The sequence below is a fragment of the Dipteris shenzhenensis genome, chromosome 8 (genome assembly GCF_047967505.1).
Source record: "Dipteris shenzhenensis isolate YYH24624 ecotype China chromosome 8, Dip_SZ_1.0, whole genome shotgun sequence".
In the NCBI taxonomy this organism is placed as follows: domain Eukaryota; kingdom Viridiplantae; phylum Streptophyta; class Polypodiopsida; order Gleicheniales; family Dipteridaceae; genus Dipteris; species Dipteris shenzhenensis.
This window is the reverse complement of record NC_141603.1, coordinates 48,910,889-48,937,291: the sequence shown is the minus strand read 5'-3', so window position 1 is coordinate 48,937,291 and position 26,403 is coordinate 48,910,889. Positions and strand designations below refer to the sequence as shown.

General features: G+C 43.3%; 1 protein-coding gene across 1 annotated transcript in view; it reads left to right on the top strand.

Moving 5' to 3' along the window:
* LOC147899617 (uncharacterized) overlaps positions 1-26,403 on the top strand; it is a 53,414-nt gene that overhangs the window by 2,841 nt on the left and 24,170 nt on the right. The window contains exons 5-9 of the mRNA XM_087377823.1: positions 9,744-9,801; positions 10,321-10,455; positions 11,789-12,012; positions 16,757-17,069; positions 17,287-17,337. Coding sequence (XP_087233949.1) covers positions 9,744-9,801; positions 10,321-10,455; positions 11,789-12,012; positions 16,757-17,069; positions 17,287-17,337 — 781 coding nt within the window. The remainder of the gene's footprint in view (positions 1-9,743; positions 9,802-10,320; positions 10,456-11,788; positions 12,013-16,756; positions 17,070-17,286; positions 17,338-26,403) is intronic.

Below are 26,403 nucleotides of genomic sequence, written 5' to 3'. Positions count from 1 at the left end.
TGTACTGAGGAGTATTTTGTTTTCATCTCCAGAGTTGCAAGCACTTAGGCGTGCATGTGCATTTGAATTATAGGTTAAAAATACATGTTTTCTGGACCAAAAGTTTCTTCAATTCTGTATGGAGACATCCGTTGTGATGTGAAGTATAAGAAGTATATCTCAGAGTTTTCTTCGTAGTGTGTCCGCACATTGCTTGAGTCTGTATTCTTAAGTGCATCGAGTCTGTACTCATTGGATTGCTAGGTTGGCATTAGACGTGATAGCATTCTGCATGTTGGAGGCCAGAGGGTTGCTAGAATTTTAAAAAATGCTAGTCTCAAAAGCATCATCGTTGGAGTGCCCTATGAATTCACCCTGATGCTTTCCTATGGGTGTCCGCCTAGACCCTTGCCTCCTCTACCTTGGAAAGGATCCATGGTGCCTTCGGGAGAACAATTCTAGGAGGATGCTCTTGGGTTCTTGAACCACCCTCCTAAGTTGTAGAACCACGCCCTTGAGTTCTATGCACATGCTCTTGGGGCCACAAGTGAGGCATCCTACCCATTTCATGTAAGTCTTCTCGCACTCCCCTTGTGTCTTTGTCACCAACAAAGTGTGCCCAAATAGAATCCGTTGCATTCTTGAAGATATGCATGGGATCCAAGAGGTGATTGGATTTGTAACTCGCCCCAATATGGAAGCTCGTGAAAGATAGATAGTCGATCTATACCAGGCTCCTGGAGGGAGATGGGGTAGGTGAGAGGAGGGCGACTGCGGAAGACGAGGAGCTCGTCTGAAAGTTGTGAGGGCTGATGTCGAGACTAAAACCAGTGATAGAATGCCGTTGTCGCTCAGGCTGTCTGGGTCCATCCCTCCTCCTCTGTAGTCTCTGTGATATGGCCAGTGACTGAGGAAGACGAGGAGCTCATCTGAAAGTTGGCGAGGGCTGATGTTGAGACAGAAAATCATTGATAGAACGCTGTTGTTGCTCGGGTTGCTGTGATATAGCCAGTGCTATTGTCACTCCAGTGGTCTGTCTCCCCACATCAAAGAGAGAGGAGATGTTTGCAGCACTCATGCGAGTGTCCACTTGCTGTTCGGATCTGGCGAGTCATGTCCGCCGCTGGCTCTCTCCTGTGTTTGATCCCCTGCTGTCCCTGGCTCGGGTCAGCAGGAAAAAAATCCATGATACTCTAACTAGGCTCAGCTGGTCTCTCATGTGTTCTCCTCTGTGCTTGTATGAGCTGATCTTTGTGTGTCTGGGCCTCGAGAAGGAAAACAGCCACCTGCCTCTGATTTGGATAGGCCAGGAACTCTCTAAGTGAGTCGAAACTGGTGGGTCTATGAGACTTTGAGAAACCTGATACAATAAGCTGAAGGGGTGGAGCTACTTAAAGAGCATCGTCACCTGTGCCAAATGCTAAGTACTACATAGTTATAACATCATCGTATCAAATCAGATCCAATGTGAAGTTTGGTAAGATACATTAGATACACGAGTGGAGGCCCCAAAAGGGGGAGTGGGATATCATGATTGGGTGGGGCTGTGCTGGCATGAGGTTAGAGATAGAGAGCTGGCGGCTATTTGTGGATTTGGACCATTGTGACCTCTTGGCAATGGCTCTGCATCTGACAAGGGCCACGGTAACCCCGGTCAGTCGTGAACCGCTCTCTATGCATAGTAGAGAGAGAGAGAGAGAGAGAGAGAGAGAGAGAGAGAGAGTTAACGTCACGGGAGACCTCATGGGCCTATGGGACAAAGTACACAAAAAAAAAGAAAACTCTTACAAGCCTCCACGGGCTGGAGCAAAGGGCGCGCCAGGGCTTTTGCTGAGTACTAAGCTATTTTAATCGAATGAGCTCAAGAGCTCAAGCAAAATCCAATACAAAACTAAAGCAAACAGAGATATTGGGGTCTGATGATGAATGCCTCCTCCAATACTCTTAGGAAGTGGTCGTGATAGAACTGGATTGTGGTGGGGCGCTCCTGGTCCCTTCCCCAAGTCCGAGATGTATGGAGCTAGAGGAGATCCAACCAAATGATACGGTTAATCTCATCTCGTGGGATCGACTCAGGTGGTGTGCCCATGTTGTACTGAAAGGGGGGAAGCTTGTCCATCTGAATACCATGCTTGGCCAACCATGTGGATATACGTGCATACCATGTGTCTGCCCCGCTCTTTGCTAGTCGTTTGGATGACGCTAAGGCCAGCCTTGGTAGTCTTCAGTGAGGTAAGTCCCAAACTTTGTGGATGAATGTCATTGTCCGAAAGATATCATTAACTAGGAGAGGTGTCATAGCGAACTTTGCTTGTACTATTTCATGTGGGACTGAGGGCTTACTCTGAATCATCCTAGACCCCATATTCACCGTAGCCGCCGCCAAATCTCCTCCTCTCTATCATCGGGGTGCTCCATACATGGCTGTTGGCTGCACTAAAGTTTCGAAAAGCCAGCCCTTCATCGGTGGGATCTTGAAAGTATGCCTGGAAGCATTGTCTCTCTAGTTGGGCCAAAGCACTATGCCCTCGTGTGAGTTGTACCCTGGCTACCTTAGTCATCGTGAAGACGTGTCTTGTGAAGTATGTGTAGGACTGCACTATCTCCACTGGCTCACCTCGGTAAGTGAAGCTATGTAGTGAAGCACTGCGCGTGAGGTGTTGAATATCATCACCTTGGTCTTTGTCACGGGGGGGCGTGATGGCGAAGTGATTAAACTAACTATCACTGAATTTGGCCTAGGGGTGCCAAGCTAGGGGCATTAGTTAATGTCCAAAGGGTACCTATGATTTAATGTGCAACAAGTGCATCTGCTAGTGCTATTAGCATGGTCCTATTCTCTAGGGTCATTGGTTTAGTTCACTAGGTTCGTGCTTTAAAAATTGACCCACTAGAGGTCCTATATACTAGGGTCACTAGTTACAAGAACTAGGGTCATGACGTGTCCCCCATCTGGAAGCACTTGGAAGGCATTGGAGCCCTTCCCTAGTCTACCCTGCTGTTCTGGGTCTTCTCCCCTACCAGAGGAGTCTTTTGCGGAAGATGGCGGATTTTTGCAGCTCTCTCTTGCTGGCTGAAGTTGTTTTTGAAGCTTTCTCCATGACAGATCTTCTCCCCTTGGTGTTTCCTGCTGCTGGCATGCTCCTGGGACCTGGGCGTCCCCATTCTAGGCCTTTTCTGAAGCTTTTCTCGACATTCTTCGCGACAGAATGTCTCCTTTTCTTCGTCTGAAGCCATATTCTTGGACGCCTCTCTCCAGGCTCCTGTCTGGTGCAAGGCGTACTGATTTCTGAGCTTCCTGTGACCTGGAATCTTCATTCTGGTGGACGAATTCATGGCGGATTTGCTGCTGATTGCTGGACCTTTTCTGGTGTTGGAAGGCAGTCAAGGACAGCTCCCTCCTGCGAGAGTCTGCTATCTGCTGTTCAACCATATTTTGAGGCTGTTTCGAGCTAAAACAGGCTCCATTTTCTAGCCGAATTCTTGTCTTCTCCTTCTGCTTTGTGCTACCGCCACTCTTGCTGAGTTTTTGGAAGATTGGATGCCTTGCTGTTGGCCCGGGAGAGGATTGGGGCACTAGTTGTGATACTCTCTTCCTGGGGAAGCAGTGGCAAGCCTTGGGCTCAGTGATGCTTTGATTTGTGTGGATGCATTGCTTGGCATGATGTTGGGTTGTTCTACTTGAGATATGCTTGGCTACTGAAGGGAACCAAGAGGATAGCATTGGGAGTTGGTCACTTGCACTGCCACAAGTTGGCATTGTATTGGGTTGCACCTGCGGGTGAGTTCAAGAAGGGAGTCCCTTGTAATTGAACTAAACAGTGAATAAATAAATACCGCAAGGGGTGGACACTGTGTATGCTATCAAGTAGGGGCATTCTAGCCTCCCTTGTTTTGTATGGTTTAGTGATGCTATGCTGTGGACTTGTATGCACTAAGTATTGTGTTTGGGCAATGGCAATGGAACATGGTGGTTGCATTTTGGTGTCGTGAGAAAATAGAATAAGAAATACTGCCCTTTGCCAGTCAAAGGCCGGTAACAGTGGTTCCGTTACCGAGACCTTCATCAAATCATCCAGAGGAGTCCCTGGGCAGCTTGGGCAGAGAAAGTATCTGCTGATTTTTCTTGGTATAGTCACCCATTGCCTTTAATATGGAGCATATAAGGCTTGGTTATGATGCAGACTTAGAGTCTGAGCGAGAGCAGCAGATAAGGGGAGCACACCCTGGAATAAGAGTGCAAGATGCAGCCCATGAAGGGCATAATACTCAGGTTGATGCATTGGGGCAGCCAGCTCCACAAGTACATAACCCTGCTAGTACAGTTGCATTGGGTGCAGACCCAAGTGTACAGCCAAATGCTATGGCCATGGCTTTGATTTGTGTGGATGCATTGCTTGGCATGATGTTGGGTTGTTCTACTTGAGATATGCTTGGCTACTGAAGCGAACCAAGAGGATAGCACTGGGAGTTGGTCACTTACACAGCCACAGGTTGGCATTGTACTGGGTTGCACCTTCGGGTGAGTTCAAGAAGGGAGTCCCTTGTAATTGAACTAACCAGTGAATAAATAAATAGAATAAATAAATACCGCAAGGGGTGCCAAGTGTTGGGGCCAACAGGTGTCACTGTGTATGCTATCGAGTAGGGGCATTCTAGCCTTCCTTGTTTTGTATGGTTCAGTGATGCTATGCTGTGGAATTGTATGCTCTAAGTATTGTGTTTGGGCAATGGCAATGGAACATGGTGGTTGCATTTTGGTGTTGTGAGAAAATAGAGTAAGAAATACTGCCCTTTGTCAGTCAAAGGCCGGTTACAGTCTTCCCAAGGTTTATTGTCAAGTCTCTCTCTCTTTGCAGAATTCTTCTAGGGCCTCCAGATGTCTCTGCAGCCCCTTGGCTGAAGATGATATGAGAGAGAGCAAGCAAGTAGCAGGAAGGAGGAGGGAGAGTAGATAGGATTAGATGCCACATCAAAAGTAGTACAATGAGTGGTGGATTTGGACTTATAGAGTCACTTCACTTTTCCCTCTAAATCCCACTAGGATACCACTAAATTAGCCCCTTTCCCCCCCTTCATTACAGCCATCTCTTCCCATATAATTTGGTCCTTCAAAATTGCATGTTCCGGCTATCACACGAGGGTGCTGAGACAACATAATGATGCTCATCAGGCTGGTGAAAGATAGGGGTACTCTTGGACAATGCTCTCTGGCTGCTATGATTGTTCATCCGTAGGTAGTCCTATCTGATGAGGTACTCAATGTATAACTTGTTGTGAAGTACTCTATCTCTAAAACCCACGATACACCCTGGGACATTAAGGATATGACCTTCCTTGTGCATATGTGGCAACTCTAAAAGAATGTGCTCATGTTGGCCTACATGTGGTTTCAGCAAGGACACATGAAATACGTTGTGGATTTTGGAGGTGTACGGTAGCTCCAATTGATACGCTACTTCCCCAATCTTGCAGATGATCCTGTACGGGCCATAATACCGATGATCAAGCTTTTGTGTTGGTATTACCCTTCAATGAAGCATATCGATTTTTGTGGAGACGTAATTGCACATAATCTCCTGCGTATCACCCTTCCTTGAAAACCAAGTATCTCCTATGTTGTCCGCATATTTCTTCTGCTTGGTTTGGGCATCTTGCATGCTCTTTTTAGCCAATTGTAGAAGAGATTCCATCCACTCCAAGTCCTTTTTTCATGTCTGCAATTGAGGAAGGCACTCCCACTTTGCAGCCCCCATACATTGCCTGAAATGGGCTCATGCCAATATAGAGATGCTTAGTGCTGTTGTAGCAAACTTCAGCAACTGCAAGCCACTTATCCCATGACCTCTGGGTGGCATGATAGAAATGCCTGAGGTATTCCTCTACCCATTTGTTCACCCTTTCAGATTGATTATCAGTCTCAGGACTGTATGCAGTGCTAGGAGAGAGTTAACGTACCCACTGCTGTGAATAATCCCTGCCAGAAGTCACTAGCAAATTCCTGAGGCACCCATGATGCTTAAGCACCTGATCAATGAACTGCCAAGCATCCTGTGGTGCTGAATATCGGGGTCTTAGTGGGTATGAAATGGGCTTGTTTTGTTGGCCTATCCACCAGTACATAAATGTTGTCCCATCCTTGATCTATAGAAGGTGAAATCCATCACTATTTGTGTCCATACCCTTTGGAATGGGTAATAGTTGCAACAAACCAGCTGGCAACTTGCTGTCCACTTTGTTTTGCTGGCATGGCAAACATTCAGCAACATGTTTGACTACATCTGTCCATAGACCTTCCCAGAAGCAAGTTTCCCTTAACCGCTCAGACATCTTTGTTGTGCCATATGGTTTCTCTCAGCACCAGCTGCCTATATATTGAGTCTGGAACCAAGTAGATTTTATTCTGGAACCACAAGAGCCCATTATGCACAACTTAAATTCTGGATGATCCTGGCACATAAGGGCTCTTGCAATTTTGAAAAGATGAATATTGGCAGAAATTATATAAGGCATCCAAGTGTGCCTGCATATCATTCTTACCTTTTGCAAAGAAGACCACGTCATCTGCATAAATGAGCAGCAACAGTGCATAACTAGCCACCTGGGCTCCTCCTTTGCTGTTTTTTGTTATCCAATCTTCCAACTCGTCTATGAAGAGACCAAAGAGAGTTGGTGACGAAGGGCATCCCTGCTTGATCCCTATATCGCTACTTATGATGACCTTTCCTTTGGAATCGGATCCATCTACGAAGCTCAGCTAGTACCTTCTCGTAGAGTTTGTACATGGAGAGAGAGAGAGAGAGAGAGAGAGAGAGAGAAAATTTATGAGAGTCTTCGGAAGACCGATGGGTCTATGAGAATGGAAGAAAACCTGATACAAATCACAGTAAGGGTGGAGCTACTAAACGAGCATCATCACCCGTGCTGAGTCTTAAGTCTGATCATAGTAGCTAGTCCCTGCTATGCATGATGGAGTTTATGGTTTTCAACGTTGTGAGTGACTATCATGAGATTGAAACTGCACTATGTTGTGTTTTTAGAGGATGAGTTTGGGAATGTTCCTGGATTCATCTAGGTATATGCTTCTGCCGTATTAGCGGACATGCAAATTTCACCTTGTGAAGTTTTCGTCGAAGTTGCGGCCTGCTGGTATTGTGATAATTCTTTCTATCTTAAATGGTGCGTTGCCCTATCAGCTAGTTTTAGATTTAGATGCTCGTTGGGGAGAGACTAAAATGAAAATGTTTAGACTTCACAAGCAGTTGTAGCTTGAATGAAGAGATTTTGGACTACCTTTTGATTAGCCTTCTCCTTTAGTGCTAGCCTTCATCATGGCTGAGTCTGCCCTTCACCTCCGGAGTGCCGACAGAAACTCAGTACGAAGACTTTGTATAAATGGATGCTCAAGTATGTGTGGGTGTGTGGATTTGTATGTGTGAGAGCATATTTTTATACTATGGTCTACACCCACTGTTGGGCCCTGATGACGTCAGTGGGGATGTCATAGTAGCTAGTCCCTGCTATGCATGATGGAGTTTATGGTTTTCAACCTTGTGAGTGACTATCATGAGATTGAAACTGCACTATGTTGTGTTTTTAGAGGATGAGTTTGGGAATGTTCCTGGATTCATCTAGGTATATGATCATACATAATCACATACATTTGGGTGTGACAATGAAAAGAAAAAAGACTGGAACGGAGTAGAATCCTTCGCATGTCATGTCGCTTTAGCTGGTGCATAGCCGGTGATGGGATGTTGGTGTCCGTCAAGGGGTGCCGTGCGTCTCGGTCTCCTGGAGGAGGCTCGACGCAAGACCAGAGCCACCGTGACTCCCGTGGGACGTGTCCCGGGTCTAAACAATGATGGGAGGTCCCCTAGAGTGATCTGTGTGTCCCCAAGAGAGAGAGAGAGAAATTTATTAGAGTCTTCGAAAGACCGATGGGTCTATGAGACTGAAAGAAAACCCGTGCTGGGATTTGTATCAGGTTTTCTTTCAGTCTCATAGACCCATCGGTCTTTCGAAGACTCTAATAAATTTCTTTCTCTCTCTCTTGGGGTGTCCGTGCTGAATCCTAAGTCTGATCATACGTAATCAAATACATCTGGGTATGACAGTGAAAAGAAAAAAGACTGGAGCGGAACGTAATCCTCTGTATGTCATGTCGCCCTGGCTGGTGCATAGCCGGTGATGGGGCGCTGGCGTCCGTCAAGGGGTCCCGTGTGTCTCGGTCTCCTGGAGGAGGCTCGACGCAAGACCAAAGCCACCGTGACTCCCGTGGGACGTATCCCGGGTCTAAACAATGACGGGAGGTCCTCCAAGGTGATCTGTGTGTCCCCTTGATGTCTCGTGTGTTGTGTTGCGGTCGTCGGGTTGGGGTCTTTGTCACGTCTGCGGCTAGAGACTGGACGATCAATGTCCCTCTGCATTCCCCTCTAACTCCCACTAGGGTACCACTAAATTAGCCCCTTTTTCTGCCTTCATTACATGATGTTCGTCTCTTTCTCAAAAAATAAAGACATATATTTCAAAGAGCTGATGTGGAAATGGTGCACTAGTTCGTAAACCAAAAGCTTATATTCCAGCATTTACTTACAATTCAAATACCAAGTCAACCTGAAGATTTCTTTTGTAAGAGGAGCAGACAGGTTGCTATAAAATTATGTATAATGACATAAGGCAAGGCAAAGGACGTGCTTACAAGCGATCCAGGTCATCTAATCATATGCCAGATCTTGCAGAGTCAGCAATCTTTTTAAAGAAATTCTAAAATTATATTTTTATCAAGTGAAAGAGTAAATCTGGTTACAGAAAGCTCAGCCCGAGGGGAAGGCAACCTAAGGCTAGCAAATCTCAGAACAGATACAGCTCGGAATTGCTACAATTCTGTACTTAGATAGAGTCTATCAGTCATGATTCAGGAAGTGCAATGGTAGAAGGAGTAAGGGTCAAAGCTGTATCATTTTTGATAGCACTTTCCAAAATCTTCAGCGCACACTGTATATCATCTTAAGGGATGAAAATTCTTGTAAGAAACATGGTTCAAAAGGAGCCTAGCCTTTGCCCTAGACAGGTTATTGCAATCATCTACCGAATGCAGAGTTTTTATCTGTCATTGTAATTTGTTTATTCCCTGACACATTTTGGAGGAAAGCTTATAAACTTGGGTGAACCATTAGGGGCTGCATGCATGAATGTTCTATTTCTTTCTTTAAAGTCCCTGATTGCAAGAACTTTGCAGAGATCATGTCTTTAGGTCACCTTTCACTTTTAACCATGTGTAGGAAAGGTCAAGAGTTGACTTTGGCACACAGTGGATGGCCTGATGATGGTTTGCTAGATCTACTTATAAGCAGCTCATGGAGAAAACACGAAGATCTTTCCTTTGCAGTAATGTTCTTGGGGGTTTTAGGTTTGTTGGAAAATGTCAAAATGCTTGATTGAAAGGCTAGTCGAGCAAAAAGCTCACATATCCTATTGCTCTCTGTGTTCCAAAATAGCCTTTGTTTGCAGTTTTTGAGGAATTCAGTAAGTGATCAAATTGTTTATCTGTAAAATTACTTTGCATGGCCACTCAGTTTGTGTACATGCTGCACAAAATAAATACATAGATTTTGCATCTACATAATACTGTTGTGGATGTAGGCAACTGGAGAAAGAAGACAGCAAGCACAAAGGGGCAGCAGTTAAAAAATGATGATCTAATATTTTCAAGGATATTTTTAGAACTTCTGTCTGAACAAGGTTGGAATTTGTCTGTGCAGAAAACAAACGCATCTGCATTTTCAGGCCATTCTTTTGGCATTGCCATGACTCCAGAAAGTGAGCCTCCTCAGAAATTGATAAAATAAAGATATGTATCATATTAAAAGCTACATGGGGAAAATGAATGGACATTTCAGCATCAAAAGAATCACTGAAAGTATAAGTAAAAGCTTCAGGAGGAAGGAAGCATATTTTGGTCTTGAATGTTGTGAAATGCAAAAATCTCATGTTTGAAGCTGGCCCTTATTGTGCACATCACAAAGAAAATGCAAATATGGGATAATAACAAGCATTAACATGAAGGAAAGAAAAGGAACGTTTTATCATTACGAAGTTGACAAAGAAAGAGCCTGCAAACAAGATTCATTCATCACCTGTTATTGCAAGGGTTCACCTCCTGCTATTGCAAGAGTGAACTTTTATCTCACCAAATTAATGCCTAGTCACAATTGTTCTCTGAATTCCTCCAATTTTGGATAATTCCACTGTGATGTACAACTTAATGTTTGGCAGTTCGTTATAAGCTTTTGAATCTTGTACTAGAATTTAAACATAAACCTTGAATTTTGAATCTAGTGGTTTTGAAGCAATATGGAAACCGACTTACAGAATATGAGCAGAATGAAGTCACAGCATATCCAGAAATGCATTTTCTTGGAATAGAATGCCAGAAACTGCAGCCTTCCAGCACAGCTGGTACATGCAATTTTGGTACGTAAAAAGATCAGCTAACATTATGTCCTTTCCCAGCCATCTCTTCAGAGAAAACACAAGGATTCAGAATTGTAAAATTGTTTAGGCACATGCACAAACATAACTGGAGATATCTGCACTGTGTAGTTGTACCATATTTGTACATTTGCTTACCGTTTGTAGAAGTTTCAGCCTATAAATATGCAATGGTGCTACTAATCTCTTTGAGAACACATGAGCGTACAATGGCATAAACCCCAAATAGGTCTCGTGTAGTTGACTACCTCCTAATTAGCTGACATGCAGGCCATGACGTAAATCAAGTCACAGTTGATGACAAAGTTTGGAATCTGAACATAGGGTGATTTCCTTGTCAATAGATGGGATAACAAGGGATGAGATAGCATCTGAAATTAGACTCAAGGGCAAAAATTGAATCTAGATGGAGAAACTCTAACATAGTATGAAACCCTAATTCAGCCATAACTTGATCACCAAAATACTATCTAAGTAGTTCATAGTTGTCCACTATCAAGACCTACTTGTTAGTATGGTCAGATCCATAAGGCCACATGTAAATGTCATTGTCATGTCATTTAGTTTCTAGATGCCAAGTGTCCCTAGATGTATATATATGGAAATGATGGTCTCAATGTCACCTAAAGAAGCTCTATGGATGTTGCAACGAGGTTAACTTACATTTGTCTATCCTATCAAATGATTGTCCCATGTAAAAAGTAAGTTTTACTTTTTGTCTTATTCCACGTGTTACTTTTCTTGGTAGGTTCTCAAGGCTTGTCATTGCATTTTTCAAGTTCTTTTTGTGTCAATCCTATTAAGTCGTTCTCTTTTGGTTGAGTTTGTCATCTTGCTTGTCTTTGGCTCAATATGGTAGGCATTGGATGTCTTTTTGAATCTCCCCACTTGAGCTAAAGGTCTAGTGGGACACCATTAGCTCATCTTGCTTAGTGCTTATTTGTTATCTTAAATCCCGTTGAGTGTCTTGCTTGTATTTAGCTCAACATGATAGGCATCATAGGTTTTTGACTCTATTGCCACTAGAGCTCTAGGTGGCACCCTTGCCTTTCCCTTGGTTTTTTGTATATATCTTATGATAGGTATATTTGGTTGTTTGCTGTATCCTTGTTGTTGAATTCATCAAGTGATATGAATCCATATATTTGCTTGTTTCTTGTGTTCTTGTTGTTGGATTCATAAAGTGATCTCAATCTATTTCACCTTCCCTTTTCTTGTTCATGCAGTTGAAATAAGAGACAAAATTTTTGTTGAATGCTAAAGCATATCTTAATTTGAAATTTCATAATGAGCAAAAGTTTATTTATTGTTTTAGGGTTTGATGATGAGCGAGGAGATTACACCATTGTCGAACATGACCACATAGCATACCGATTTGAGATATTGGGAATATTAGGGAAGGGAAGCTTTGGACAAGTGGTCAAATGCCATGATCACAAATACAAGGTTCTAAGAGCGATCAAACTTGTTCGGAACAAGAAGAGATTTCATCAACAAGCTTTAATCGAAGTTAGAATTTTACAGCATCTACGAGATAAGGTAAGGGCTTACTATGGTAGTTTATTTGATGAACATTGCTATTTTGTGAGAGGAAAGCCACTTAAAGAGATTGTAAAATGTCTAAATATTAAAATGTGGGACCAAGCGTGAGGATAAATTATGATTATTACACCACGAGCAAGAATTGAATTTTTGCTGAATACAAGAATGTTATGGTAATGCATCATTTAGGATAAAATATAATTGAAGAAATTCTTAATTTGTGATATAGCTCATACTATAGAAAGAAAGAAAGAAAGAAAGAAAGAAGGAGAGTTTATTAAAAGTCTTCCAAAGACCGAAGGGATCTTTTGAGAGAGAGAGATCTTTTGAGTGTTTTTATAATCCTCGTCATCCTTACAAGCTGAAAGTAGAAGCTCCCAAGAGTAGTCGTAATATGATTGCAGAAACAACCAGGGGTTTTTTGGGCTCATTGGCTGCCTATGGCTGGCCTAGCCTCTAGTATGGTGGTTGGGTTTCTCTAAGCACCCCATTTAAGAGAGGCACAGCCCACAAACCACTAAGTGGCTTTGCAGCAGTGGCAACTGCTTGCAAGGCAAGACCCAAAGGAGCTGAGGTGACAAGATGAAGGGCGATGCGTTGGAGTGGGACGTAGGCAGATGCAAAGACAGAAATGAGCAGCAGCAGCAAATAGCATGGCAATGGGTGCATGCAACAAAGGAGTGAGTAGGATGAAAGGAATGGTTTGGCTAGAATTGAAAATGGTTGCTTACATCAAATGGGGTGGTGTAATGAATGACATGGTGGATACATTCAAGAAATTGGACAATTAATTTTCAGATGGTTCGAAGAAGAATGTTTGTAGGGCTCGGCCAGCTCTAGCTAGCGCCCTTCTTCCATCACCCTCAGCCTTGCCATCCATTCCCCCTTGTGCTTCTGTCTTTCAGCCCCTCCCCTCACCTTTTGTCACCATTTGGGACTTCTCCTAAGAAAATAAAGAGTTATCTTTATTAGAATTGACTTCGGTCAAAGAATGGCGAAGTTGGTTAACCAGGAATAAGTTTTATTGTTTTACTTTTGCCCTGCATTGGGAAAAAGAGAACTGTGGGGACACCCACAAGGGACTAGAAATAGTCCAAGAACTAGGAATGCATGCACTTCGCTAAACCCTAATGGGTTAAAGTGTTGTAATTTGTTTGTGCAATGTGTAGGACCCAAGAAAGTGCAAAAAGGACTCAAGATTGGGGAGAAAAGCACAAAAAGAAGGTCCCACAAGGCTCTTAAGCAAGGACAAGGAGGCACCTCTTTAAAAGAGGGTCCACAAGACTAAAAAGGCACCTAAAGTCTCCAATTTAGGAAGAAAAGCCTGAAAGCTTAGCTTTTATGAAAAAGTAGCTTTTAGAAAAAAGGCCTTGCTTTTTGCTAGTCCTAGTCTATAAAAGAAAGGCCTCTGGCCTCCCAGATTCATTCAGAATAATTTTTAGGAATTTATGGTGACTCACCTGGCCTCAAACTGATTAAATCTGTAAAGGACACTTCAGTGCAATTAATTCCATGGGCCAAAGCAAAGGATCTGAGGGTTAGAGAGGGGTAAAAATCCAGTGACTTGCAATGCAATCAAAGGCAGCTATTCTTGGCTCAAGTGGATTGGGGGCTAAGCCAGGGCTGGTTCAGCTCTCTCTCAGTTTTTCTTGCTTCCCAGCTGTCCACACACCTTCCGGGAGCTTGTTTGTCAAATCTGCCATCACCTAGGAGCCCTGCCAGGTCTAAGACAGCAAAATCGCACTTCCAGGGGCTGCTATGAGAATTCACACTTCACAAGAGCTCTTCTGGGAGCTGATTTCAGAAATCGCCATTCATCCAGGTGTGGCCAGGGCATGCGTTTCTAGTTTGCACACTGTTCCAGGCTGTTTCTGCTTCCAGATTGGACGATTCAGTGTTTTGGGTGTTCATGGGGCTGTTCTAGACCATTTCGCAGTTTGTAGGAGCTCCCTTGCTCGTTCCAGGATTTTGCAATTTGCCAGAGAGCTGTTGTGGTAAATCACTTTCAGTTTTCCTCTGTGCTGGGCTGCTCCTGTGGTCTCACGCACTCCGTTTTCAGGTTTTCTTCATTTGCCAGGCCAGCCACATGCTTCCAGGAACTGCGAATTTCACCAGGAGGCTTCTAGAATTGGCGATTCTTCTCCAGCAGGTCTTCCAAGGTTGCTATTGCTGATTTCCATATGCCAAGGTGCCAGAGATATTGCCAGGGAATTTCGTTTTTCCCTGCTAGTTGTTTTTCCCAGGGTTTTGGGAGCTTTTCTATTGGTTGATTGCTTTCCGGGAACTTTCCTACTGCCTCAGAATCTTCAGATCCTTTTGATTTGCACAGCTGGCCCTTTTGTTTGCCATGAACAGCCAGGTGTGGTTGTTTTGCTGGCCTCTGTCTTGCTAGGACTCCCTTGACAGGTAGTCAGAGCTACCAAGACAGATTGGCCTGATTTCTTTCCTGCCAGGACTCCCCTAGTGGGTATCAGAGCTGCTAGGTTAGAACCCTCGGCCAGTTTCGGAAGAAGGGCTGCCATGGAATGTTGCATTGGATTGGGATGCCTTTTCTGTGATTGCAGAGGAGGATGGATGGAAGTGCCTGTGATCAGATTATTTAGTTGGCTATCTGTGGACTGATGCACTGCGGTGCGATTCTTGTATTTGCATGCCTTCTGAATAAATGATAAAGAAATACCGAAAGGGGCGCTAAGTTTAGGGTCAATCTGTTGTCCGGTGTAGGACGGGGGCTATCTAGCTCTTGGGTGTTGGGTTAAGTTGATTTGGTTTGTTGTGGAAAGTTCTAAGTCGCTGTAAATTGAGTATTTGCTGGTTGTTATATGTTCACTGCCCTTTGGAGATCTGAAGGCCAATCATAGGGGCCCTTCCTGGTAGTCTTTGTCAACCTATATTTTTTTAGCCGAGCTGTTTGACTCGGTCTAGATAGGTGATGATCGGGAATGAGGCATACATGTGGGTGGGTCTTGCAGCAAACTTTGCCAAGATAATGTAATGTGGACTGCACCTTCCCTCGGATCATAGGAGATGTCATCATGACTTGTAGTCTCTCAAAACAGGTCCACTCATTGTCTTGGGGGTCTACCGCCAAAAAGACACCTGTGTGTAGCAGAGCTGGTCGAACTAGAGAATCAAACAAGGGTGACTTCGTGTTCACGTGCTAGAAGTGTGCTTGAAAGCACTGTCTCCCTAATCTCACCAGCAAAGTGCGCCTTCTAGAGAAGCGTGTTTGTGCTATCGGTTTCATGGAAAACTTGGCACTTGTGAAGATGCATCCCAAATGTACATAGGATTTGACTATCCCAAGCGATGCCTCATGCTAAAGTTTAGCTCATTGGTGTTGAAGATTACAATCTTGGTTTTACCCAAGAGGAGTGCACACACAAGATGACTAATGGTACACTACATTGATATGAAGAATAATACACAATATACATCTTACCCCTTACAGTTAGGGGTTCGGGTTTGTCCTATGACCTATGTAGTTCTGTCTAGTGGTGCAATTTACACCATTGCACCACAAGCCACCCAGTCCTTCCTTGATCTGCTTCAAGTCCTTACTATGTTACCATCTCGAAATTCCGCCCCCCTGGAGATTATGACAATGGTGTTCTTGGTGGATCAAGCTGAGCTGTGACCCCTCCATCTTTACCGCTCAGGCAACTTATCAGCAAACATTACTGCAATAGACCAGGGAAAGGCTTGCAATAACTACCCTTTCATGAGGATGCCATTAGGAGGCGCTGACATCTTTAGTAGCTAGACATGCATGGTGGTCGTTGGTGCTAGTTTCACTAGGTGAGAAGTGACTATTCTCACTTTTGTCTTGCTTAGATGTGAGTTCTTCTCGATTCACTATAGAAAAAACTATCTAGTTACAACCTTCAAGTTCTTTGAGTTTTATGCGATTGTTGCCACCATTATTGTAAGAAGTCCTGAGAGTAGTTGGCCTTTTTGATTTCCTGCTTTGACTGGGAATTGTACCTAGATGTCAGGAGGAGAGGTTACTGAGATCGTTTGAGCAGGACACATGAATGACTGAAGGTAAGGAGGAGAAATATTGTGTCAAATACCTTCAGTTTCCACCTTTCTACGTAGCTTTGTGTTTTTTCTGTTTCATTCTCTTGAGCTCTATGCGGCTATAACCACTATCTTATGTACACTACGTTGGGAGTATGCCTTGGCTGTTGAAGTTTGAACTCTTCTAGATATCTTGCAAATTCCAAAGGATTTTAGGGAGCTGTATCCTGGGATTTGGCTCTGCTGTTTGAGCTATTACATAGCTTGATCCATACAATGGCTAAAACATTAAATTATTTGAATATTCAGACAACAACAATTGGCTAATAAACCATAGTCAACAAAGAGATTCTTTTTGATAGTAATGCTGCTTACTTGCCACACCTCTGGTTGTGTTCTTTTAAAGGGATTTTCTCTGCATGGATCAGCTTTGTGGTTTGTGTATCATTAAAATGTCATTAGAATTAGATTAAAAAACTGATTTATGTTAACTAAGGGCTACTATAACCTTTGTCTTCTACCAATGTCTTTGCCATTTCTTGATTTGATGTAGCTTTCATGTCCAGAGGAAAATCTTGGAACTCCTATAGAAACAATTTGCTTGCATTATACCCATGTTCACTGCTGAAGATCTATAACCGTGTGTCACGTATTCTAGAGCATTTGATGGTAAAGTTTGGAAATGTATTGACATCCAGCAGTTTGTGGAAGGTTTTTGCAGGCTGAAGAAGAAGCTGCTAGCTATAACATTGTAACCATCCATGAAAGTTTCTACTTCCGTGGCCATCTATGCATTTCGTTCTCACTCCATGACATCAGTTTGTATGAGCTTATAAAGAGGAATAACTTCCAAGGGGTCAGCTTGATAGTCATAAAAAGCTTTGCTATGCAGCTGTTGACGACTCTCAAATTCTTGAAGAGGCTTCATGTCATTCATTGTGATCTGAAGCCTGAAAACATCTTATTGCAACATCCTTCTATGTCTAAGATCAAAGTCATAGATTTTGGTTCTAGTTGTTTTGATCATGAAAGGAGTATGTTAAAAAAACCCAAACCAATTATGTATGGAAAGATGTTTTTACTGACTTGACCATTCTAGTCTTTAACCATAAATGATCTAATGAATCCAAATCTCTCTTACACGGTCTTAACTCAATGGACAAGATCTTAGTACATCAACTTATCTAAGTAGAAGATGAGACATTTCTGTTTTGCTCACCCCTGTGTGCTGTGGTGGTTCTGTCATTGCAGTTTATACCTACATACAGAGCCGTTTTTATCGATCTCCTGAAGTAATACTTGGTATGGATTATATTTGGATTATCTTTTTTTTTTCTACAATATGATTGCAAGGTTTAATTAGCTAAAATCAAATATTATTGATGTTGTCTTTGTGAATTTGATGAGGAAAAATAACCTATCAGTGCAAATGTGCAAGTTTTCGTTATAGATGTGTACACATACATGACCATGCACCCCTAACACTTTCATTCAAATGTAACATTGGTGTGTGTTTGCGTGTATCTGTGTAAGACCAGTTTCTCTATTAATGTCCAGTGCAGACTCGCAGGATCTGTCAATAAACAAACTTTAAAACAATAGAAAGAAAACCATTTTCAGCAAGCTGTGTTTGACTGTTGTGTTTCGGGTCTAATGCCATGCAAAAAGAAATCCTATTTGTAAATTTATTAATATCTATGTCCTGCCTTTTGGAACTTCCTTGATGTGGCTCCTAAGCTATTGGGCTGGATGGTTCAAGAGGTTATACACACTCTTTGGCGTTGAATACTTAGTGTTTGCATATTTTGCATCTCAAAAGTACATCCTTTTGTGTTCTTCATCTAGTGCTGCGTATCTTACAGATACTGTTATCTCTATGTGTGTATGTGCATGCGTGCACGAGAAAGAAAGAAATAAAGAAAGTCATATTAATGTCTGCGAGAGGCCTCATGGGCCTATGGGACAAAAGACAATATGTCAAAATGACTTAAATCATCTGGATAAACCAGAGAGTCGAGGAGTGCACATGGCATCTCAGCTCGATTGCGCAGCTCCACTGCACCGTCTCCTCCTCGCAACCCTCTCAGCCCTCTCACCCTACAGCCCTCTCAGCCTACAACTCTCTCCCTCTCCAGCCTCTCCTCTTGCTCTCCTCTTATCCTACAGCTCCCCTCTCAGCCCGCTGCCCCTCCTCCTTGCTATCCTCTCCAGCCTCTCCTCCTTTCTCTCCTCTCCTCTCCTCTCCTCTCCTCTCCTCCTTGCTCTCCTCAGCCCTTGCCCTCTCCTCTTCTCCTTGCTCTCCTCTCCTCCTTGCTCTTTCTCTCCTTTCCTCTCCTCTCCTCTCCTCTCCTTGCTCTCCTCAACCCTTGCCCTCTCCTCTCCTCCTTGTTGTCCTATCAGCCCTTGTTGTATGACATATATATATATATATATATATATATGTATGTATGTATGTATGTATGTATGTATGTATGTATACATACATACGTAAGTGCATTAATTAATTAATCGCTCATACTCCTTTCACTTAATTAACCTAAGTATTTACTCAATAAACGTATTGGATCGCCTCATTAATCCTCGCTCTCCCCTCTATTGCCACTCCCTCTCTCACAGCTCTGAGCCACTCCCTCCCTCATAGATCTCCCTCTCCCCTCCTCACCTACCCTCCTCATGGCTCTCAGCCGCTCCCCCTCCGCTGTCTTTCCTCTCCCTCTCCCGTCTATCCATTGTTCTTCCACTCCCTCTCCTGTCTGTTGTCCTCCCTCTCTCTCCTCTCCTCTTCCTCCCTTTTTGCTTCTGCTCCCTCCCCTCTCCCCTCCTCTCTGTCCCCCTCTCTCTGTCCCCCTCTTTGCTTAGCCCTCCCCTCTCTGTCTACCTTCCCCTCTCTCCCTTGCTCAGCCTTGCTTCCCCCTCCCCCCCTCCCTCATATACCCGTTGAGGGGGGCTACACAACTTCTAGAATCGGGGGGGCCCATCGATGCTTCTCGATGACACTGTCCTCATTATTTGACGTGCCACTTTCGATCGCAGCTTACATTAATCAAACATTGCCTCACAGCTTACATTAATAACCCCCCCCCCCCTGGCCAAAACAAATTCATTAATATGTGCAAATTCAATCTGGGGTACCTATTACTCACACACACACACACAGATATTTATATGTATATACATATAGATATACATGTACATGTACACATATATATATGTGTGTGTACATATACACTAACATCCGAACCTGAAGCCATGATTGAAATACGACAAGGCAAGAGGGACTGTACGGAAATTTATGAGAATGTAAATATATTGCACTGGATTTTACTAAAAAGAAAGTGTGTGTACATATACATGTACATGTACACTCATGGGGGACTGAATATTCTCAATCTTCAGTTTCATATGTTGGCAAGAAAGAGCAGTATGATTGCTGATTTTTTTCAGGAAAAACAGCCATGGGCTATTATGTTAGCAGCTATGTGTGGAAACATGAAGTCCCACGCATATGGGCATTGGATTACAGATCATTGGGAAGCAGTCATGACCACATTTCAGGGGAAAATTCCTAGCTGTCCTGTTTCTACTGCTTTTATTCATGATTGGAAGAGAATTCTCTCTTATGCTAAATGGTCAGGTGCTTCCTCCCATCATGGTAATTCTCTTCGCTCGGAAAGCATCCATTGGAGCAAGGTGTTTGAATCGCCTCTTGCTTTACAGGCACCTATTAAAGCATATAACCTTATGAAATTGGGCATAAGATTGGTCGGAGATGTGGTGGATCAACATGGTTATGTGCTTTCATTTCCACAAGCTTGCAGGATATTCCCCTTGGGTCTGCATCATAGGCCCATTTGGAGAATACTTACAACTATGTTGCAGCCATTTGTTCCTGTCCCTCCGCTGTTTGTACAGGACAGATTACTGGACTGGAATTTGACTTCCTTGTATCCTGCTACTTGTTCACTTCCAATGCATAATTTGACATCCTCGATGGTCTACAGATTTCTTCTTCAACCGCCATGGATTGATAAGCATGCCAACACTCTTTGGAACTTGGATAGGCCTTTATCTTGGTGGCAATCAAAACTCAAGAAAATTTGGAAAGCTAAACTGCCATTGAAACAGAGGCTTTTCTTTTGGAGATGTATAGTGGGAGCTTTTTCCATTGGGGTGAAATTGAAAGCACGTCGTATTGCTTCCTCTTCCTGCCCCCGTTGCTCTCATCACAGCGAGGCAGTTCCCCATTTGTTATGGTTTTGTCCGCACTCTCAGATATTGATCGCTCATGTTTCTCAATTGCTGCGAATTTGGTTTTCCTCTATCAGATTCGGGAAACTCTTTTGGATGTTTGGATGCTTCTCATCTCAGATGTCTCCATTCCTCCTTTTCTTTCATTGGGCTCGTTTTTGGGTACTATGGACTATTTGGACACAGAGATTGCATTTTAGGATGGGACAACAGTTTCCTCAGGCATATGCTTTCTTCTGTCCCTCAAGCAATCTTTACATGATAGTTATGCATGATAGTTATGCTGCGAGGGACTTGGATGCTACTAGCCTTGAAGTGTTTTCTCATTGTTTTTGAGTTCTTCCATTAGGCTCTCTTTTGGAGTCTAATGTCATGTACATTGATTTCATGTTAATTTTATAGCTACTGGTTTCACAAAAAAGAAAAAAAAAGTGTGTGTGTACATATACATATATACGTATATACATACATACTTTTTCTTTTTTGGGTGAAATCTTTGATTGATTATATTATCTGAGTAGCAACTATCCGTAATGTTCAATCCACCATGCATCTTGGGAGCCCAAGGTTGATCACCTTGCAGAAATTGCAGCAATATTTTTCCCTTGTGGGCAAGAATATGCACATGAATATCCGTGATGTTCAATCCACCATGCATCTTGGGAGAACAAATGTGACGCATCGAAAGCAGCCTGAGACTTTTTCTGCCATGTTTGGATCGCCAGAAGATTTCCATAAAGACAGACATGAAAGATGTAAGATCTGCCTTAGTGAACATGATCAATGGGAAGTAAAATTGAATATATGCCACAAGGATGGAGTGCACTATTCGAAGATGAGCGTGCCAAGGCCAGCAGGTTGCCAGTTTCCAATAACTCAAGCTTTTTCCGAAGCTTAGCCAAAACCCAATCAGTTTGTTGTCGGCGAGTGAGTTCCCACCCCAAAGGATAACCAAGATGACGAAGAAACTGAGTGGGTGGAATGATATCCCCGGGCCATAATAGACTATGCCAGTCTTTGGAATGCAAAGGGAGCAGCTTAGACTTTTGAAAATTAACATGAAGACCAACTGCCAAACCATAAACAGAGAGGGCCTGCATCAAGGCACCAAGATCATGGGGCGTATTCTTCGGGGTAAAGAAAGAATCATTAGCATAAGCTTGAGCAGCCATGCTGTGATTAGCATCCAATTCCAAGCCATGAAGTGATCCTGTAGCCATAGGATGATCAATATATTGCAGCATAGGATGAGTAGCAATGGCATACGGTAAAGCACTGAGAGGGCATCCTTGGTGGACCAAACAACGAAGAGTCCACTCATCAGAGATATCCCCAGAAAGAATGCAAGCCGCATCGCTATCTTTGTAAAGCCAGTAAATAACCTGCTGCATTTTTGGTCCAAACCCCAAAGCTCGCATAGTTTGCGAGATGAAATCCCATTGAATTGTGTCAAAGGCTTTTGCAATATCTACCTGCAAGAGTAGACCATCCTGTTGCGTGTATTTGGCATATTCAATCCCAATATAAGCATTGGCAATGTTATCTGTGATATGATGGCGTGGAACAAAGCCATATTGGGAGGGATGCAACCCATGATGCAAATAACCTTTAATCCGATCAACCACCATTTTGGCAATGATCTTGTAAATGATTGGCATAACCGTGATTGGCCTCCAATCACCAAGTGAATCACATAGCTACTTCTTTGGAATCAGCTTGAGAAGACCCTTTTTCCATGACACATGCATCTGCTGATTTTGCCATGTTGTATTTACCATTTGCAGCAAGGTGAATTTAAGAAGATCCCAGAATGCAAGAAAGAATTCAATAGTGAGGACCATCCCATCTTGGAGATTTCCATTTGCCACACGATCTCAGTGCATCAAACAATTCCCTTTCAATGAAGGGATGTTCAAGTTCCAAAGCCTGAGCATAAGAGAGAATTGGATGAACATGCTGCAAATGAAGTTGACGTGTAGACACGACCCGAGGAGAAAGAGTATCCACATGCCCAAAATGAGTGGAGAAGTGCTGCACACATAAATCAGCAAGCTCTAAACGAGATGTTGACCAAGAATCATCAGGCATCCGAATCCGACAGATATTGGCAGCCTGTCTTTTGTAGTGTAAACTCTTAAAAAATTGCTTGAAAGAGCAGCCTTTATCCAAAAAAGCCTGTTGTTTAGATCGGGTTTCCCATTAAGCAAGCTTTCTGTGATCATTGGATTGAAGAGAGAATTGAGCCTGACATAAGAGCATGCTTTCCTCTGAAGACAAAGGGCGAAGATGAGCAAGCTCAGTCAAACTCTGACAAGTAAATTTGGCATGTGCTACAGTCTCCCTTGTGGCTTGCATATAGGATTTGCCACAATCTTGAATAAGTGCTTGCATCCGAGCATTAAAAGCTTGCCAGGCATAATCCAAACCAATGTGTATCTGACGAGAGAGAGGCTGAATAGCATAAGAGACCAAGGCTTTAAGGTCAGTACGCTCTAGATAACTATTATTAATCAGCAAAAGCCTTCGGCAAGGCAATCTGTCAGTGGGAAATTCATGTAAGGAAAGCCTCAACCAAAGAGGATCATGATCCGAATGTGTGAAAGCATGATCAACCCAAATTTGACAAGTAAAGGCATCACAATGCTGTGGATCAACCTGATACCATCTGTCCAAGCATGCCCGATAAGAAGATTGAGCATTATGCTGAAAGGTATAGCCTGGAAGCATGGGTTGTAATTCCTTCCAGAGATTAACTAGGCGCAACTGAATCAAAAAATCAGACCATGCCTGTGTTTCAGAAGCCAACATATGAGTGTGGCCTGAGGTGTTGTCACTTGATTGAGGGGCATTATTAAAGTCACCACAAATGAAGGCATGTTGTCGCCATGGATAGATATGCATGGCAGCCCAGATCAAAGCTCTATCACGAGAAGATTGGGGGGCATAAACCGATGCAAATTCAAAAATTTCCCCTTGAACAAGGCATTGAACAATAATCCATCTACCATGGTGATCATTGAGAGCCACAACAAGTTGAAGGTCGTGCTTTACTAAAAAAGCCACACTAGAAAAGGAGTGCTCTCCAGCATAGAAGATATCATAACCAGCAAAATTGTAGGATCGATAGGCAAAAGAGAGAATACAAGGAGTCGATGATAATCAGCCGTCACGTCAACTAGGATAATGAAAAATAGGACTACAAGGTACTTGTACCTAGACCTAGGACTAAGTGTCCTAGGTGTCACATAGGACTAAGTGTCCTATGTGGCCTAAAAGGCACTAACACTACAAGTGCCTACATCTATGCCTACAAGGCACATACCATGGCCTATAGGGCATCACTAGAACCACAAGAAGATGGCCTACAAACCCCCCTTCATGGGATGGGTTGAAGTACTCTGGAAACGTCTCAGAATACCTGGTATTTTCTGGTCATGGTGGCACATGTTCATCCAAAAGGATATAGCCACCTATGAATGTACAAGGGATGTCAGATCAAAGGGAACCAAGTATAAAGCCTATCGGAAGCCTTCAAACTTGGGACGAGGAAGTGCCTTTGTAAACATATCTGCTATGTTGTCCTCCGTGGGAAGATAGGACAACTCTATGTCTCCAGCTGACAACCGCTCCCGAACATAATGATAGTGAACTTCAATGAAACACTGGGTTACGCGCAATGGCCAAAGCACTCTGGTTGTCAGTGTAGACAATAGTGGAGGATGTCTGGTAAATACCAAAATCTATAAGTAACTGTCGAAGCCAAACACACTCTACTATAGCGGTGAAAGCTGCCCTGTACTCAGCCTCAGAGCTAGACGTGGCAAATGTTGGTTGCTTCTTGCTGAGCCAAGAGATACATGAATTGCCAAGCAAGAAACAATTGCCAGTATGTGACACTTTGGTGTTGGAACATCCTGCCCAGTCACTATCCGTGTAAGCATGCATGGTAAGTGAACCCTGATCACCATAGAAGAGGGCTAAATCCTGAGTGCCTTTGAGATATCTGAAGACTCTCTTCACTGCCTGCCAATGCTGTGAATTGGGCATGTGCATGAATTTGTTGAGCTGAGATACAGCATACACTGCAAGTCAGGTCTGGTGTGACATAAATAAATAAGGCATCCAATAACCTGCTGATAAAGAGTGATCTCACATGGTGGGCTCCCATCATGAGCTGAGAATTTGAAGCCAGGGTCCACTGGAGTAGAGATTGGCTTGCAATACTCAAACTGAAAACGATCAAGGAGCTGTCCAATATACTTGGACTGAGACATCATGTTACCCCCCTCAACATGAGCAAACTGAATGCCCAAATAATAATGGAGCCGTCCCATGTCTGACATGTCAAAAATCTGCTGCAAATCAGCCTTGAAAGCTGCAATTTGCTGAGTATCTGGGCCCGTGATGAGCATATCATCCACATATAAAATCAGCACTAAAAAATCAGATCCACTCCCACGGACATAAAGAGTGGGTTCTATGGGACTATTCTGAAAACCAAGGGATAGTAAGTGTGCATGAATTTTGGCATACCATGCCCTGGGTGCCTGCTTCAAACCATAAAGGGATTTTCTAAGCCGGCATACCTTATTTTCAGAATTAACAATCTCAAAGCCAGGAGGTTGTGTGACATAGACTTCTTCCTGCAGATCCCCATGAAGAAAAGCAGTCTTGATGTCAAGTTGGTGCACTTGCCAATGATGAGGGCTGCAATGGCAATGACACATCTAATGGTAGTAATCCTGGATGTGGGAGCAAATGTCTCCTCAAAGTCAATGCCTGGTTGTTGGGCATACCCTTTTGCAACAAGATGGGCTTTGTATCGATCTATGCTGCCATCAGATTTCCTTTTTAATTTGTAGGCCCACCGCGTTCCAATGGCATGCTTGCCGGGAGGGAGATCTACTAATTCCCATGTGTCATTTTTGGCAATAGATTGTAACTCAGCTCTCATTGCATCCATCCACTCTTTGCTGTCAAAAGCATCTTTATGGCACAGAGGCTCTTCATTGCAAGCTGTAGCAAGGAGTGCAAACTCAAGAAAGTGACCATGCTGTCTGTTCCCTGATCTTGTCCGGGCAGCAAAAGGCTGATCTTGTTTGCTGTCCCTCAATGTATCAAGAAGCCATCTGGGAACTTGTCTTTGCTGTCTATTGACAGCTCTTTCTTCAATGATTGCATCATGAGTAGTGGGATCATTTTGTGCCGGAAGAGAAACCTGCAAATCAGCATGAGGTTGTGGCTGATTATTGCTGCTTAGTGGAGGGCCTGCAAGAGGCTCATGTTGCTGGTGAAAATCCTCTTCTGATGATGGCAGAGGTAACCAGGATTCAAAGGCATCAAACATGTCAACATCTGGCTTTGCTTTGCAGTCCACAAGAGGAGAAGCTGAATGTTCAGCAAAGATTACATCTCTATTGACAATAATCTTCCCAGTATTTGGTTGATATAACCGATACCCTCTGCTCTCTTGGCTGTAACCAATAAATATGCATTTGATTGCCTTGTCATCAAGCTTATGTCTTAGCTGAGATATGCAAGAGACCCAAAAACTCTCATGTGTGAAAGTGAAGGCTTCCTGCCTTTCCATGCTTCATAAGGTGTAATAGTCTTCAATGCCCGTGTAGGTGATCTATTCAGCACATAGTTGGCACACATTACTGCATCAAGCCAAAATTTATTGGGCAAAGACTTGGCCTTAAGCATGCATTTGGCCATCTCCATTGTGGACCTGTTTTTCCTTTCAGAAACAGGATTCTGCCAAGGAGTGTAAGGAGTAGTGCATGAGTGAATAATGCCCCGTGAAGACAGAAATGCATCAAACTCCTTTGACATATACTCTCCCCCCCTATCTGTGTTGAGGGTGACAAGCTTGCATCCTGATTCATTCTCAACCATATTCAGCCATCTCTGAAAGAATAAGAAAACTTTAGATTTGGCCTTTAAAGGATATAACCAGCAATATCTTGTGAAATCATCAATGAGAGTCATGAAATACTTATACCCCCCAAAGGCATTTGCCCTCATTGGGCCACAGACATCACTGTGTACTAGCTGCAATTTCCTTTGTGAGAGTTTTGGACAATTCTTTTGAAAAGGAAATTGATGCATCTTACCCAA